This window comes from Sprattus sprattus, assembly GCF_963457725.1.
Source record: "Sprattus sprattus genome assembly, chromosome: 8".
Classification (NCBI taxonomy): Eukaryota; Metazoa; Chordata; class Actinopteri; order Clupeiformes; family Clupeidae; genus Sprattus; species Sprattus sprattus.
The window spans coordinates 26,056,846-26,075,537 of record NC_137927.1 but is presented as its reverse complement, the minus strand read 5'-3'; the positions used below and the strand labels follow the sequence as shown (position 1 = coordinate 26,075,537).

At 43.4% G+C, this 18,692-nt stretch overlaps 1 protein-coding gene across 4 annotated transcripts in view; it reads left to right on the top strand.

The window, feature by feature from the left end:
- Positions 1–568: 568 nt before the first annotated feature.
- nfat5b (nuclear factor of activated T cells 5b) overlaps positions 569–18,692 on the top strand; it is a 44,326-nt gene continuing 26,202 nt past the window's right edge. For 3 of the 4 annotated variants that reach the window (XM_080843738.1, XM_080843737.1, XM_080843736.1), the window contains exon 1: positions 569–773. In XM_080843738.1, coding sequence (XP_080699864.1) covers positions 698–773 — 76 coding nt within the window. In that variant the 5' untranslated portion in view covers positions 569–697. Of the gene's footprint in view, positions 774–5,249; positions 5,294–18,692 lie in introns of those variants that run through there. The other variant, XM_080843739.1, reaches the window with a different exon arrangement.

Sequence of the window (18,692 nt, the reverse complement as noted above, 5' to 3'; positions counted from 1 at the left end):
CACACACACACACACACACACACACACACACACACACACACACACACGCACACACACACACACACTCACTCAGACACACACAAAAACAGGTAAGAGATCATGATTTATAAAAACATGTAAGAGTTCATGATAAGCAACAGTACGCTGCTTGCAGGTAAAGTGTGTGATATTACTGCTACCTTGATGTCACATTTTCTCAAGTGAGTTTGAGTGGATTTTTTGAAGATGTGTGTTGGCAGCCTTAACTCTTCCAGTGGGTATCTGTAATTATACAACAAAACATATCAAAACAAAACAAAACCTTTAATCAGCCTTTTTTGTAAATGCCACTCACCCGCCATGATAGTAAGAAATATGGACATTTGAAGCATGACAAAAACGTTTACATTCCTCTCTGGATGGCAAAACAGAAATTAACATGCTGAATATATCGGTCCACTCCTGGATGACGCGCCTGCGTTAGGTGGGAGGGGCAGCACAGGAAACAGAGCACATTGGAAGCTCGTAGTCATTTCACGGGGACCCGTGCATACCTTACAGTGAGGCAGTTTACGGATGTATACGAATGTCGCTCTCTCTCCTAGCTAATACTTTGAATTGTTATTTTGCCGTGATCTCCCAGATGATATCATAGTATAGGCACATTTGAAGAGCTGTTGGCCTGTTTCCCACCCACCTCCTTCTCAGAGGGATTGCGATGCCCTCTGATTTCATATCTCTTCTTCTGAGCGCGGACCTCGACCTTAACTCCCCCAAGTCCCTCTACTCTAAAGGTAAAGTTAGCTCTGCACTATTTTTCTGATTTCTAAGTGAAGCCATGCCAGCGATGTTCAGTAAACAGCCTACTCTGTGGTTAAGCGCATGTGTGCGTGTGTTGTTTGTTTTCTTTTTGTACTGCACATAGATTTAGCTAGCTTGTCAAGTCAATTAGCTAGCCTCAATATGTCACGCAGTTACTGTCACATTTGTTTTCTTCAGAACGCTTAACATAACGTGACATGAAAATGTTCTGTGATTATCATATTGTTTCACATATGTGAATGGTGTTTGCATATAGTCTCAGGTGACTTGGCAGTTAACTTGGCTAGCTACAGCGCCTCAGTAAACTTAATGCTGCTTGAGGGGGCGGGTCAAGCCACGCTTAACGTATTTAACGTTAGCCTAAAGTGGCTTTGGGAGGCTATTGATAAACTTTTCGAAACTGACAAAGTGTAGAATACATTCAGAAAAGACACCTAGTTAAGTTTGTTATTTGGTCCACTGATATGATCTCTCTAGCGATTTCAGCATCAGCCGTTTCTTCCTCACTATTTGAGGATATCAGAAGTAACGTTAGCCTTTCATGTTTGTCAGAGGTATCTGGCTAGCGAAATGGCTAGCTAATTTAGAGTTTTGGAGTTTAGAGTTTCAGAGTTTCACATTACATTTTCAGCACGCCTGTGTGGACACCTAGGAGCTGCTTAAGATTAATTGTACATGTTAGCTAATGCGTTTCGGCTTCTTATTTGACCAGACAAACTCGATAATGTTAACAGAATGTTCGCAGAATGTTTGACAATCTCACTTTTATTTTGAGCAAAAATGTTGCCTTCTTGCTGTGGGACGCAAGTTGCCACGTTGATTTTATGAAACGACTTGAAGCTCATAGAAGGATGTCCACTTTTGGGATGTGTTTACAGAGTAATAGCCTACCTGATGGCAGTCTGACGCTAGACTTAAAAAAAAAAATCTTTTTGAAAACGCTTCTCGGAACAGTATATCTAGTCACATGAAAGAATAAGCGTAGTAATTCGTATTTCTTAACGTTTACTATGTTGGACGCTTTTCGTGGCGTTATATAGGCTATATTATTAGCTAGTGTTTTAGATGCCTAGATAATAGTTACCTGTCAAACTGCGTGATCTCATCAGTGCATTATAGGCTATTTTCTCTGAAAACGAAAGACATTCTTTAGCCCAATGTTGTTAGTTTAAGCATGCATCCAAGTGGCCGCCTATTTTGAAAGATTAAACGCGGTCAATGTAAAATCTCATTGGCCAATTGTAAAAATAATATCAGCTAAAACAAAGACAGGAATACGAGCTTTTTCATGCATTTGCGCTGTCATGTTAGGTGTTGCCTCGAAGGTTAGTTGATGGTGTTCACACCGAAGCCCATTTTGCTCTAGGACATGGCCAATAAAAGACTAATTGACTTCCATTTCAACAGGGGTATATTCTCTCACCTCTGTAATATTCTCTCACCCCTGTAATGACAGAGGCGGTCAGCTATTTATGCGCGTGGGGGGTAATTACACAATTCCCACTCATATGCCAATTGTTTTGGAAGAGTGGTTAACAAACCATTACATTATCATATGTCTTAAACCATCTAATGATGTTAAGACAAACCATCTCCAAATCGGGTTCGTTTTAAATGTATTCTGGTTTGGCTTATTTGTCTGCCATTTAAAAATGTCAAGTGTAGGACTTTAAAACTACAGTGGACCATACAACAAGTGGTCTCCAAATGTAAGTGTTTTTAGAGACTATATTGAAAACAGACAACTTCATGAAAAATCAATGAGAATTTGTAGAGCTAAACATGAAGGCACTACTTTGTATTAAAAAATGATGTTCATCTTTTTGATATGGGTGTAACCATACAGAGGATTCATTCAGATGAATATTCCTCCATGGTTTGGGTGGTTTCACCTCTACCATAGAAACAGTCTCATCAGAGCTAGTGCTTGTGCAGGGATAAAAACAACAACTTTTATTTAGGTAGGTTTGGCTAGTGATGTATTCATTTTTGGTCAGATTTTTACCAGTTAAACCATAAGATAGATAGAAACAGGTCTCTGCCAAAAGAATTGGATGACTGAAATAACTCTACAAAGACATTACAATTGAATGGACAGAATGTATCTAGTTGTATCTAATCACTGAAGCTTCCACGACATAAAAAAAATGGCTTAGGAAATGTTATGATATTAGAGATCATCCTGTGCAGTTGGACTCAAGGGCACACAAGTTATTCTAGTGATAAAAAAATGTATGTAAATAAACATTTTTATTGTTTACATTGGATACATTGAGCAGGTTTTAGATTGGAGCTTGCTGGCCACGTTTAGAAGCTCAAATGACCTTGTGGTTGAATGACATTCTTTCAGACATTCTTTGGTGAATGTTTACCAAAGCCCTCAGGAAAGCGTCTTGGTGTCAGTGTTTCAAACAAACCTGTTAGGGTGACTGAAATGTACATTCACTATTGTGCAACTTCTCAATAACAGAATGAAGTAATAACATAGTTTTAGGTTTTCTCTATGGAGCATATGGTGGAGTAACAGCAGTTTTTTAGTTTATGGAGTGGGGGACATGCTTTGATCGTTTACAACATTCCTCCATGATTGAAAAGGGACATTTTGATTATGATTCATCTTCATTATACAATATTTAGGCTACTGTCCTGAAAACAAGGAAATATTCGCTTGGAATACAAATCTTTATTAAAGCATGGCTGTTTATAAGCCCTTTCCCTTGGTGTGTTTTCAATTTCCTGTGTGTTTTATCTCGTTCTTCACATTGCTCGTAAAGCCTCACTGACTTCCCTGGTTCCTTCATCTGGCATAGCATTAAGTTTATAATAACAGACAAAATTACATATACCACACATTGGTGCGTCAGATTACCACCGCAAGAAGCAGTCATTAGGGTTAAAGCAGAATGTGCAAACTGCTAAATTGTGATTGGCCATTTGTGGGAGTTTTGTTCAGTAATCAAGAACTTCATGTGAGCAAAAGATCAAGTGTAGCTAAGCAGTTCTTGAGTTGTTGAAATGTGTCAGTTGCCCCCTATGGACGGAATTTATCATGCGTCTAAACAATGTGGTGATGATGAAGTCTGAACCGTTTGCTTTAAACTCTATTTACTATTCACTCTACAAATGAATTGTAATGCGGTTGGGAAAGGCACCTCTTACAGGCCAATTTTTCATACAATTGTCATACTTTTAGGCAAAAGTTTTTGAGCTTTTGCCCAAAATGTACTTGGACGTTAATACAAAGGGAAACGCACTCCTAGGGCCACAAACCTTCTATTCCATATCAGCCATGACCGCTTCAGCCACACCAAATGGATTGGTGAATTGTGAGTACATTATCGCTGACCAAAACTTGGTGGGAAAAAAAGCGGGGGGAAGATGGTGGCGAACACTACATGACTGCCCTGGGTGGGAGACAACTGGAGACAACTGTTCTCAGATTTTTTTCACTACATTTTAATTTCATCCAATAGACTACCTTGCATTGAATGTTAATTTATGATACAAATACTTGTCTTAATGAGTTGGTTTATGATTCAGCAATTTGTCACTTTTAATGTAGATTTCTAAAATTACGCTTAAAAGTAATCCTGTTTTTGGGCCTTACAAAAAGAAGTACCCAGGCTAAATACCTGGGTACAGAGCTGGCATTACATAAGGACTAAGCCTGTAGGTAATCCTGGGTAAAGGTTCACCGACGGTTGCTGCAGTGGTTGTTGTTATTGCAGTATTTTGAGCAGGGCTGAGGTCCAGACAGCAAACCTTGCCTTGGATGGTCCTCTATGTCTTCAGTATGTTCTCTATGTGTGCAGGCCGCCTTCTTTCATTGCCCACTGACATGCTATTAACTGATCAGGAGGTTTATATGGTCTGGCTCCGCACAGTGTTTTTCTCTTGGAGGAAACAGTTTTTTAAGTGGCGGTTTTCCATTGGACTCATTTGTTTTGATGAATGCTGTAGGGACTAAAGGAGACTGTTTCTAATGTTGAACTGTATGTAGTGAAGAAGGACTAGAGAAAACCGCTTGTGCAAAGCTTGTGTTCAGTTCCGTCACTCATGTTTTTCAGTCTATGTGGTATTATGTGACTGCTCTTTTCAAAGATGATATTGAGCTCCTTGTTGCAGTTTTCCTAGATTAGTCAAAGTGATTTCTTTGACTGTCCATTTTGATTTTCAGTTATTAGTTTCTATATTCATCTCTGCACCTGCATTTCCTTAAAAAGCTGCACATGAGAAAAATCATATAGCTATATAATATAATTATATATAAATGGCCAGATGTTGTTCTCCTTGCTAAGTCAGGCTCCCTAAATATGTCTGTTTTTCTCCTGGTCGTGGTTGACGCAGCGCTGAGGGGGACAGTTAGAGGGAAAGCTGAAAAGCTGCCCAGGCTTACGGCCACACAAACGCGCTCTCTGTTCCCCAGTGTGGAGGTGCCCTGAGGAAATGCCACAGCCATAGCGATTTGCCACGATGGCAGAATGGCACAGAGGTGTGTGTGTGTGTGTGTGCGCATGTGTTTGAGTGTGTGTGTGTGCGTGTGCGCATGTGTGTGAGTGAGTGTGTGTGCGTGCGTGTGTGTGTGTGCATTTGTAGAGAATTAAAGAATGTTCACACCGTTATTGACAACCAACGGCAGAGGTTTGAGGAGAGCATTGTCAAACTTCATGAATGTGCAATGAAGGCAGAAGGCCTAGTGATGTTTTTGGTTCTTTTTTTGTGAAGTGTGAATTTAAAATGGCTCTGTATTGAAGCGTGTTGTATTCCCTTCACACCACTGATGGATTGGCAACCCAAGCCAAACTAAAGGATAATAGTTTAGTTTGACGCATGGAACCCTGAAGAATTTTCAAAGAAAGATCTTGTGTCCATCCCTGTTTTTAAGCAGCAGTTTGTTGGTCTTATTTGTTTTCTAGTTACAGGGTCATTGTTGTGGTGTTGTTTAAGCCGTTTTGTGAGACAGCAAGGAATTTGTTTGTTTTCATCTTTTATTCTTTCCATGTATTTCGTCCCGAGAAAATGTCTTACTAAAGTGGCTAACTGTTTACATAATCATAATCCAAACTTTTGCCCAAGCTGAGAAAATCTTTATTCATCTTTTGTTAAGAGGACAAGGTGAGAAGGCACGAGGACAGGCTTGAAGGCTTTACCGGTGACGTTTGGCCAATTGGAGTGTATTTCTCATGTCAGGTCTGTGTGACGTCAGTGTCCGTCACGTCATCACGTCTTGTCCGTCTGTTGTCTGTGCGCGCTCTTTTGGAAGGTTGGCGTATTTGTACCCACTGGCGTTAGGTGTCCTGGCTTCAGGCAGCGCACTCACTAATGAGTTGGTGGCTCACGTGACCGCTGGATGGAAACAGAGCTGTGTGGAGATGTGGCTGAACATATGCTTATGCATTCTCTAATGATGACAACATGCCCTGGAGATGAGACTCATACGTGTATTTTAAGCTCTAATTCACATGGTGGGCTGTGTGGGTGTGTGTGTGTGTGTATGTGTGAGAGTGTGTGTGTCTGTCTCTGTCTCTCTCTGTCTCTCTCTCACTCTCTCTCTCTCTATGTTTGTCTTGTGTGTGTGTGTGTGTGTGTGTGTGTGTGTGTGTGTGTGTGTGTGTGTGTGTGTGTGTGTGTGTGTGTGTGTGTATGTGTGTGTTTGTGTGTCCGGTGTGTGTGTGTGTGTGTGTGTGTGTGTGTGTGTGTGTGTGTGTGTGTCAAAAAGTGACTGTGTAAGATAGACTTGGGAAAGAATGTGTGTAAGCAGTGCTGCGGTTGTAAGCAGATGTATTTCTCTAAATAAACGTTGTCGTGCCTGAGCTATGGAAAATACAAGCTCATTTTTAGTGCCACATATTTGGGGTTTAAAATGAAAAGCAAGTTATTTAGTCCACTCCTCAACTCAATGTCCTCCACTATAATGTCAGTGTCATGAGCGCAGGACGCTATTTAGCCTAGTTCTTCCTGTTTTTTTTATTTTTTTACTTTTCATTTTTACTACGCAACTGGCTATTCCTTAGAGCAAAACACCTGTCTTCCTCTGTGCTGCCATCTCACCTCAGGTTTTTCCCCGTTAGCCAGCAGTGGATGAGTGGACCGGTGCAGACTGATGGGCTCCTCTGGTGTATGGGGCATGCTTCATGAGAAAGACATTTGCTCTGATCTGTGCACTCACAACATGCAGGGCATAATCATTCACACACACACGCACACACACGCACACACACGCACACACACGCACACACGCACGCACGCATGCGCACACACACACACACACGCTTCCAATCTAAGTTCTTGCACAAAGAGGAGGATTAGCAGTACACTTATTTTGACCTTTTGGATTAGCTATGGTTTAGAAAGAGGCTCAAATTGAAAAGAAATTAGCTTCTCCAATTGACTGTTTCGATGCCATGTGAAAATAGTAGTGAAAATGTTACATTTTAAAAAGGTGTGCTATGAAGTATATCGTGGATGTGCATCCCCAGAGCCAGGACTCAAATCCATGCCTTGATTTCACTACTGAGGTTTGCAAGATTTGATTGTGAACTATTTAGAAGTCAGGGATTGGGTCACCGGCATGTCAGTCAAATTTAAGAATGCAGGCTGTCTAGAACAGGCAAGGGCAGGGGCAGAGCTGGCTTTGTCATCAGGTGTTGATGGTTTTGTGAAGTGGGAAGGATTGCGTAATAAAAAAATATTTGACACATGTGTTCATGTGACATTTACGTTTTTCTGGCACAAAGGCATTGTCTTCACTTTCACAACCTGTTAATTAGATGACGTAAAGGTAGTCAGAACCTACTGTGTCCTTCAGCTTAAATCCCAGTAGTGATAGAAATGAAAGGGACCTTTGCATTTACCAGATTACGAAAGTTTCCATTTATAATTTGCAAAACACAGTGGATAGAAGAGCACACTTCTTTTAGCTGAAGTTTGAAAAATGTACTTAAAACATCCAAATGAGTTGCATGGAAACCCAGCTATTTCCAGCTACAGTGGCCAGAGTTGAATAAGGCTCTCTATCTCCATTCGACATTATACATACGCAAGCTATACAAAACCTGACGACCTAGAAGATGTAGGTTAGTCGATTCTTAGTTAATTTGTAGACTGGTTTAGGAAAGCATTTTGCATTCTTCTGGAGATCTAAAGCTTAGGTGTGTTACTTATTGCAGACATTTCTTGAACAATATGCACTGCTTCGGCAACGGTTGCATGCTGCATATCAGACAGAATGCTGTGAGACGTGTCTGTTATATTATGCACTTGATATATATGTTAGTCAGGCTTGGTGAAACCTGCCTCTCTTTTTTGCACTGAATTCCTTTGTCAGGAAAAATAAAATGTTTGTTTGTTCAAACAGGGTGTTAAGAGGTATGGTCCCCATACAAGAACGTAGCAATATTTATCCTCCTCAAGATTTCTTGATAAAAATCAAATATCCTTTTGAATGACCAAAGTTTCAAGTAGCACAATTCACACAGAATATAATTGAAGTCAAATGACCTTTTGTTTCCCTGTATTCATCTCAATCAGAATGCCGAAAAGAAAGGGAATTCTTTCAGGCTTGTGTTCTATCAACTTTTTTCAATACCTGTGTTGGAGATCTAACGAGGTGTAGGCTATTTTCAGTGTACTTTAGATACGTGCTGCTTGTTCCCCCTGCACTTGTCTTAAGCTTTTTATTGTTTAAACACTTCAAACATCAGTCTTGAATTCAGCGGTCTGTTGAAGCTGTAGATGTTTATGAAAAGCTGTTTTTGCCTTTAAGCCCATGCACCAGTCTTCAGTGACCTCCAGACTCTTGCCGCCCATTGCTTGAATCCCTTGAGGGGGCTTGAGTTTACTGATCCCTGGTCAGGTTAAGGTAAATGGTCCCAGGTATGCACAGGTGGACCTTTTGAAGTGTGACGGTGATCTTAGTTATCTCAGCAGCAGCATAGTCATGGGATTGTCCTGTCTACTGGAGTCAACCAGCCAGTGAGTGCTTTATCTAGGTCTGTGGAGGACTCTTTGATTCAACCAGCCAGTGAGTGCTTTATCTAGGTCTGTGGAAGACTCAACCAGCCAGTGAGTGCTTTATCTAGGTCTGTGGAAGACTCAACCAGCCAGTGAGTGCTTTATCTAGGTCTGTGGAAGACTCAACCAGCCAGTGAGTGCTTTATCTAGGTCTGTGGAAGACTCAACCAGCCAGTGAGTGCTTTATCTAGCTCTGTGGAAGACTCAACCAGCCAGTGAGTGCTTTATCTAGCTCTGTGGAAGACTCAACCAGCCAGTGAGTGCTTTATCTAGCTCTGTGGAAGACTCAACCAGCCAGTGAGTGCTTTATCTAGCTCTGTGTAGGACTCTTGTACCTGGAAACATTAGTTTTTGAGTGGTTGAGACGAACGGTTGACAAATGTTCTTCCAGCAAATGAAGCTGTTGTTTTGTACTGGTAATAACAGTTCCAGTCAGTGTCAGTCATGGCATTAGTGACTAACGATTAGTCCATTGTTACCCCTAGGGGAAATCCTAGCCCATTCCTACACCTCCACCTATTCTATTATAATGCCCTGCATTACTGTTAGGCTGAGTGCAGTGGAGTAGATATGCCTTGGTTGATTGCCTTGCTCTGTTATAATCACCCTGCACCAATCTGAAAACCTATGACTGGGGTAGGCACAATATGCACAGACTTGTTTAATGATGAAACATGGGCAGAGGTTGGGGAAGCAGTAAGATGCCTCGGTTTCAACATTTCACAACAGGTTACATGTTGGAACTGTGCTGATGGGCTTTTGATTCCTTTAAGTCCCCAGCTCTGAGAGAAAGGCCCCTAAACGCTAGATTAAACTCCCTCCCCCTATAACTTCTTCCTCAGAAAGTCATAAGTAGTTAATGGTTAACACTAACTAAACCACAGTTTAGAAAAGTCATCAGCCTTGAGTCAAAATATTACCTCTTCCCATGTTTGCTGTGCACACCCATGACTGTTTCACCACCAGCAGCACAATGCATGAGTGCTTTCCTACCAGGGCCACCAGCAACAGTCCCAAGGTTACGTCAACACTGGCATCTCACCTTGAGGAGGGGGACAACTGACATTTAAAGTGGCTTTCCTCTAGTCAGTAGCCCCTATCTTCTTGAAAGTCTTATCCGTTTTGAATTTTCATTTCATAGACATGCAGATCATGCTGGAAGTCTTGTGAAAATGCTTGATAGAAGATGATGGTGGATAGCTCCTTTTCTATGTACTCATTATGTCAAGCTGGTATGATCTGATCATACCACGTTGCATAGTGCATATCATGTCGTTCATGCAAGTGACTTCAAACATCATTTGTAAATAGCAAACGGCTTTCCCCCAGTGGTAGAACTGAAGATTTGTGCTATAATGCAATACCAGGTAAATGACTGTGAATCTGGTTTTACTGGAATATTTAATCCCCAAGTAAACAATAAAACTTACTGCAAACAAACTACTCAGCCATTCTGAGATCATGGTTTGCATGTGATAAAGTCAATATTTAATGAATCATATCATATAAAGCATGGATTATATACAATTTTAGTCACACTGCTGTAATGTGTTTCTTGGTCAAGACTACTGCCTCTTTATTTTTGCTGGAGCTGGCACACTCTCCGATGTCTCTGAGCGAAAGTGTTTTGATCTAATTCATCGGCAAAAAACATTCAGGCACTAAATGTCATGTTGCTCTCACCCTTACAGGGCACTGGTTGGAAACGCTCTTGTGGGAAAAATAAAGATGACTTGTGAACTCTGATCCCAAACTGCCATTGTAGCGAAACATGGGTTTTAAAGTTACCAAAGGTGTTAAATATTAAGGTGCTCAATCAAAGTGGCAAGGGTATTTTTTTCCAGGGGCTCAATGAAGAGAAGGGGTTGGGTGTCCAGATCAGCTTACAAACATCAGCAATCCACTGTCAGGGAACAGTTATGTTTGGCCCACACATTGTTCTCCTCACTGGTCTGCTATCTGCAGTCCAAACCCTCTGGAGCCTTTTTGAAACGTCTGATGGGTTTATGAATGGCAGCACTTTAAAAAAAAGATAGTAGCCTATGCCTCCTCCCAGTTTGTTCTCTGTGTTGTCTTGGAAGCCTAACCGGCCCCATCTGAGAGAGAGAGAGAGAGAGAGAGAGAGAGAGAGAGAGAGAGAGAGAGAACGTTTTGTGCAACACCTCAGAGCAGTTGTGCAATCTCAGTTTAGCATGTTTTTTATTCCTTTGTACTGAGTCACCTGTGACTTGGCTGTGGGGGTGGGACAGCTATGTTATTGTAGTGCCGCTTCATCCGGATACCCTGTGGACTTGTATTGCCCCAGATTCCCGTCTTTATAACTCATGTGAAAGTGGTTTTATATGCTGCTCTGAGCTAGAGATTGATTTCCTTTTTTTTAAGCTTCAGAATGACCATGTTCGTCCCAGCTCAAAAAGCTTTATGTACTGAGTAGTCCTCTATGTCAGAGACATGCTGTATAGGTTTATGAGGGGGAAATGGACCAAGCGGCTTAATGTGCAAACTTCTTTTATCTCTGTGGCATACCTAAATAGTTTTGTATGCCCATTGCCAGTTAGCTGTACAAATGAGCCACACCTCAGGTCATCAATGCTTACCTGAAGGACGCCTAGCTGATGTTTCATAAGCCAATGTGCTGGGAGCGAAGGCATGTAAGATTGAACAGGATCAAACCTGTTCGCTACCAGTGAAGATAAAGACTACGATATATCTGTGGCCCTTTCTGAAGAGGAGTCAGTGGACTGCTTTGCTTTCAGCTTCTAAATCCTTCTAGATATCCACAGCTTCAGATGGGAGTGATATCTCATTCTGATTGGCTGTTCTCTTGGCATCACTGGACCATTGCCATGAAATGTTCAATGTAAACCAAGCTTCACATACAGGCAGTTGTTCAAGCTTCACATACAGGAAACAGGCAGTTGTTCAGTTATGTTATGCTGTGTGTGTGTGTGTGTGTGTGTGTGTGTGTGTGTGTGTGTGTGTGTGTGTGTGTGTGTGTGTGTGTGTGAGAAAGTAAGTGTGGTGTCACTGATGACGATGACCCTGAGGGGTGGACCGCAAGCCAGGCACTATGGCTCTTCTAATGAGCATGCTCTCCCTCTCTGGTTGTTTCTAATTAATCAGCAGACACTCTAAAGCTTTAATTAGATTGCGTGCCAAATCCTTTTACGTGATTACTAGACTGAAGGTGTGGTCTTAGTCTGGCTGAGTAGAGGCTGAAGGGCAACTCAGGAAAAAGTGCTGCCCCCGGTGAAATGGCTGGGATGCGATTAAACCTGCGGCCATTTTAAATGTCTTTGGTCACAGGGTCGCCTGATGGTTCTGCGCACTGTTATCCCGTTTCTGTGTCCTACATGTGATGGTGTAACGTCTTAAAGTTTAACATCAGTGGAGAACAGTCATGGGCCCAATACTTTATCAGTTTATTCAATGGTCTTATCAATCAACTCAATCACTCACCGCCAACTAAAAAAAACCATCCTAAAGACCTCCAAATGTATTCTGTTCTTATGCCATGGATTCTTTTTAAATAGTCATTGGAGGTCTGTGGATAGCTTTTAGAATGTATCTCTTGCTGTCTAAAGGTGATGTTTGATTATCTATTTCATGGGCTGATGAGTAAATGGGCAGGAGTCTTTAATAGTTGCCCTCTGCAAACAAAGCAGTTACTGATACAGCGACCACCTCAAACGAGTGGCCATCAATCATTCACCTAGAAAAAGGTCCATTAGCTCTCTCCCTTCCATTTTGTTAGACCAAAGAAAGCCTCTTTTTATGTTTTTTTTTTGTGTGTAAAATCTACTAGTTTCAGTCAGTAAATGTTTCTATTCTCACAGGCACCCCATGGCTAAAGAGGGACCGCAGAGGGGCATGCGTGTTTGTTGAATGACTCTCAGTGATGTCATGCGGCTGTTTTTTACACAGCTGTTTTAAACTAGCTGTTATAAAAGCACCCCCTCTTTTCCCACCGCATAGTTTTGCCATTGGGTGTAGAAGCCCTTGTGAGGGTCCATACATGAGCTCCTTGTGAGCAGTGGCTTGTCTGCCCACCAGCAAAGCAAAGGAACGGAGCCTCACAGTCACATGCCTTTCCCCCCCAAAGGGATGGGGATGTGGTATCTCCCCATAGCCTCTTTGTGTGTGTGTGTGTGTATGTGTGTGTGTGTGTCTGTCACTGCGTGGGTGTGTGTATGCTCAGACGGTTGGCTTGTGTAAATAGCTGGAATTCCGCAGCGCTCTGAGGCCTAGCTTTCATCTGAGCCTAGTGTCTGTTCCTTCTCCTGCTGCTGGTGGAAGCGGCTGGTAAACACAGCACAGACAAGCGCTTCCCTGTGCAGACAGACAGACATTGTTGATCTTCTCTATCCCACAGACCCTCTCCCGTCCAGCCACTTAGTGCATGCACTGTTAGGTGATCTAAAAGCAGAAACAGATTACAGGTTGACGCTTCCATGTTCACACAACCCCGGCATTCTCATCCCATAAGGATCACATTCCAAGTTTAGGTGTTGTGTGTCAGCGTGCTGCCCGCATGGGTTTGGTAGTAAACTTGGGACTATTGACTTGACTTGAATCTTTTCATTGGTCAGTCAGAGGTAATCTAATTATAAAGTGCGGTTTGAGGCCGGATTAGAAAACACGGAGGAGGCACTCGCCATGATGGTTGAACCCTGTGGCATGTAACGTGTAACCATGTATATCCACTACACGTAACTGTGCGCTCACAGAGGCATTACCAGCCAGTGAGGAGTGTCTGTATGCTAGCACAGTTCCTGCTAGCAGACAGCATCTGCACCTCATAATACAGGTCCGCTTTGGGAATCCACTAACTGTGCCTGTGTTGCAACACACACTCACATACTATGATGAAGGCTCACCCCTTGAAAAGTATCCACTCATTCATTAATAAGTGACTTGGGTTTTGTGAGAAGGTATCAGAATCATGACAGTAAAACCAACTTTTACATCAGTTCCAAGGAAAAGGGCTTGCGCAATCCAGTCGTATAATCCTTCGTATTTTGTGATGGTGTTTTTGAATCATTTGCAAGAATTTCTAACCAATGTCTAATACCAAGCTAACTTCACCGTGGTCGTCAGTCCATCACACACCTGACATCAGGTGAGTGGGACAATGGAAGTACTTGAGACTGACTCTTCATACCCTTATACACCCACCAGGAAACCAGAGGAGTTGCAATTTAACATCACGGCTGCAATTTATGTGGTAAATAAGAAAATATACAGCGTTGTGAAATGTGATGAATCACTGGTTTTGCGTTGAATTTGCGAATCGCGGAATCGCTAAAAACTGGAGGGACTGATAAAGTAGCCAGTGTGGATCAACACGAGCTGTAATGATCATCAACATGAGAGCCGAAGTCACACTAGAGCTCGTCTGTAGGCCCACCACAGGCCTGGATTCCTCTCATACATCCTAAATCGTCCCGTGGCTACGATCATCAGTCTGACTGTTTCCTAGTCTGGTCCCCACTGCATGGAATAGATTACTCATAATAGGAAGCACATGGCGGCGCCCAGAATGGAGTAAACATCCGCTCTGTTGGGCACTGGTCCTGCGCTGGTCTGTTACTCTCTCTCTCTGTCTCCGTCTCTCTTTCTCTCTCGCTATCTCTATCTCTATCTCTCTCTCTCTCTCTCTCTTACTTACGTTTTTGTGTCTCCTCAGATTAATTTCAAGGTTGTTCTGTTGTTTGCCCAAGACAGAGTGACGCTAGCCTATTAATACCACATGGCATGACCATGGCAACTGGCCCCCATGGACCATGTTATAATGCGAGGCATTCATACAGTACGACTCCTGGGCTGAGTCTTCCTCTGGAGGTCTCTTTCAAATAGACGTTGTGACTCATTTGTCATCAGCAGGAAAGCTGTTTTTTAAATCCACTATTTCAACAGACCTGATTACAATAGCCAAACCCCATCATTTCCTCAGAGTGCCTGACCGACAGACAAGAAATTGTAACAGAAATACTTCCAGGCAGTCTCATGCAGACATTCATTTACACAATGGAGTTCCCTTCCAATGAAGTAGAATGTTTTCTAGAATCCATTTTCATAGATAAGACATCTTGACAGTCATCATGCTGAGAGTGCTCATCGTAGCTTCCCCTGAAGCATGACTTATTCAGCCACAACCACAGCATTTTGGTTTTGGTCTTAAAATGGCAAACTTAACACCAACAAGAGCAAAGATGACACTTATACAATCTGCTAGCATGCTAGCTAGTGTCTTTTGGTGTTAATTAGTTGACGATATCATGCTGTGAAAGCTTTTCTTTCTTTCTTGCTGGGTGCTCCTTCCTGAAACACAGAATGACATAGTGCATAGCCTCAGGGGTAAGTGGGAACTAAAGTTGGGTTTGGCTGTCCTTCACTTACCAAATACCAAAACTAGTTACCTGTAAAAAACATACCTAAAAAGTGGCAGCTTGTTGCATAGTGTAGCTTTAAAGCGCAATCATTTTTCAATTGAATTGAATTTAGTTTTAGTTAAAAAAACACTTCCCCAGTTTGCCAGCAACCATAACTGGATTTTTAAACCATCTAGCCAAACATGAGGATTGCACTATGAATTGGAGGAGGTTGACTATTTACTGTGCAACCTCTGAGAAGACTGGACTCTCCAGACTTCCTGTATTTGCAGTGTTAAAGAGTCCACTATTCTACGCCCAAAACCACTGGGCTCCTCCATATGACTCCCTCTGTTTTCTCTTTAGTAATAAGTGCTGTGAGTAATGGTGGGAGAGGTGGGGGGGGGGGGGGGGGGTGGGGGGGCAGAGGCCACTAGAATTACGTGTTTGTGTTATTCTCTCAAGCTGTTTGTTTGTTAAATCCTTGCTCCTTGCTGTGTGAGAATGGATCTCCACAGGCAGCGATTTAATTCCACGCCGAGGCCCGTCATTAAACATTTAGCGACGCAAGGATTGCCAAGCAGGGAGAGCTCTCCGGTGACGCAGGCAGATCACCTCCTGCTCGCAATCTGTGGGCCCAGTGAAGCATCAGGTCAGATGGAAGCACACACAGCTGTGTTGTGGCAAACCTGAGACGGACACTAAAGCGAGTGTTTCACCTCTCACTGACTGACTGACTGACTGACTGACTGACTGACTGACTGGCCGGCCTCAAGATTGGCAGGGGTGTTCCCCACAGTGAAGGGCCTCAGTGATTGAGTCTACAACTTCCAGGTCATTTTTATCTCTGTTTACACTGGAACTGTGGCCGTAGTCTTGCACGGAGGGGGGTTAGGGGGTTATTTGGGCTGTCTGTGAAGCCGTTATCTGCACACGTTCCACAGCACTGGCAGTCATGCTCTTCATCGAGTCATTGTGGCTCAGTTACCTCACCCCCACCCCACACCTCCCTGGCAGCAGCATCATCACCTACGGCTGTCCCTTCACTCCGTCATGCCCCTGTATGGACCAGGCGCAGGCCTGTATTTGGCCATCCATGTGAGGGCTGGGGGATGAGGGTGGATGACGAACGTGGCTGGAGTGAGCGCGTGCTTGCACAGACGGGGTAGAGGAGCGGAAGGGCACCTGTGTGACATGGTGGCTGAGCCGCCTGGATGTCGCCACATGCATTAGGATGCCAGCTCTAATCCCTGGGACCACAGCTGGCGTGCCATTGCATTTCCTTCTCTGTGCCACCCACCCACCCAGGGGGCAGGGGGGTAGAGTAGGGGGTAGAGTAGGGGGTAGAGTAGGGGGAAGAGTAGGGGTAGAGCAGGGGGTAGAGCAGGGGGTAGAGCAGGGGGTAGAGTAGGGGTAGAGTAGGGGGTAGAGTAGGGGTAGAGTAGGGGGTAGAGTAGGGGTAGAGCAGGGGGTAGAGCAGGGGGTAGAGTAGGGTAGAGGCGTCTGTGGTTTGGATTTATGAGGGCAGATCCATCAGGCAGTTTACTGAACTGTTTGTTTCTGTTAGTCTCTCTGCAAAAACCTGCATTGAGCACATGGGTGGGTACAAACTAGCTGATGTTAATAGAGCACGCGGGGCAAGAGTAAACTACAGGGTTATTGATTCACAGTTGAAAAATAGGTTTTATTATATTTAGTTTGATTTCTCTGCCAGTGGCTAGTGCTTCCTTAGGCGAGTCTATTACCAGTACGTGTGAAAGGTGTCTCCCATTTAAGCCTCTGAGTCTTGTCCTTTTTGTGGCTAATGATCCAGACCACCTCATGTTACTTTCTTCTTGAACTGCAGGCACATTGTCATTGGAATGTATAGGGCAGTATATCATCCATCCTGTGTAATAAAAGCACTGCTATTTGCTGCAGTGTGAAATATTTTGGTGCTCTGTCTGGGCTATGATTGCATCTCTTTGTCATGGCCAGGCCGAGTTTAGCTGTGTGAAAACACACAAGCTCCGTGTAGAATTGAAGCCGTCATAAATCTACACCAAGTCCTTGACCTTGATTCCTATTATGATATGAAATAAAGCTTGAATGCAGCTGTTAGGCCTGAGGCTGTGACAGTTTTGTGTGCCCCTTTCGTACCTATCTGGCCTCAGCAGTTCTTGTTACTCCGCGAGAACTTTCCACTGAGGTGTCGTCCATTTCTCTGCGCTTTAAGCCAAGTTTACACGGAGCCTAGATTCACTGAATCGGGTTCATTTTTCCACGAATCGAATCTTTTAATTGCTTAAGGACGGAGCCTGGTAACGAGAGATTTGCGTAATGACGAACCCATCCGATTGAGAACAGCCAGTAGACAAGCTCCAATTAGCAACGTTTAGCCTAACCGCATAGCCTTCATCCAATTTCCCATGAGGCTTTGCTCCGACCATTCTATATTAATTTATGAACAAAAAAGCAAATTAAATCGCTGGCCAATTTATAATTGTGGTCATGAAAGTACTGTATTGTCTGAATAAAAATAATTAGATCAAGATAGGAGGCTAAACAAAAATCAGTAGGCTGGATTAATGAGAGAGTTCGAGACACACCATGAGTGAGATGTAGAGAGACAACAAGTGTTATATATTTTGGTTGGAGATCACGATGCGATCACGTGGGACAATGACATCATCAGGTTGCGTGAATCCGTGCACACGAACACCAGCCCCCGTACCGATTCAAATCTATTCACTTTCTACCCCCGATTCGAATCGTTGCAGATACCGTGTGCGGATAGAGAGTGTTCGTCTAAATGATAGGGCTATCTGTATTCAGTTCGGACGCAGACAAACTCGACTCCGTGTAAACTAAGCTTTAGTTGTGGGCCACACACACAAACACACACACACACACACACACACACACACACACACACACACACACACACACACACACACACACACACACACAAGCCAGCTGCATCGCTCCTCTGAGCCTGGAGCCAAGTGCCTGTAATGGCAGATGACTGAAAGAGTCCAATCAGCGGGGGCGGTCAGCAAGCATGCTCATTTTCAAGGGAATCAATTTGTCAGTGCAGCCGCCACTGTACTGGTGCCTGTGGAGATGATATGGCTGTTGCTACACACTATGTGACTAGCACACAGGAGGCAATCAGCTTTGAGAGCTACTGAAAGTTAACAGGGTGCTCTGTGATTGTGAGTGATTGTGCAGACCTTCATTTTTAGTATAAGATGAAGCCGCCTTTTTAATCTCCTCTCTCTCTCTCTCTCTCTCTGGCCAATTAAAGCTCAGCAAACGCTCTGATACACCGGCGGGCTTTTCTCCCACGTTGCTATGGTGTTCTGGTCAGCTCCGACATGGACTGGGTCGTAAACATATCACGGGTGCTGTAAATGACTGTATGCTTGAGCCACCACTACCCCTCTGGCCTGAGGGCCCGGTCCGCCTGGTCGCACCACGAGAGTCAGACTCTGTCAAAGTCTTTGTCGGTGCTCCTCTGTGTCTCTT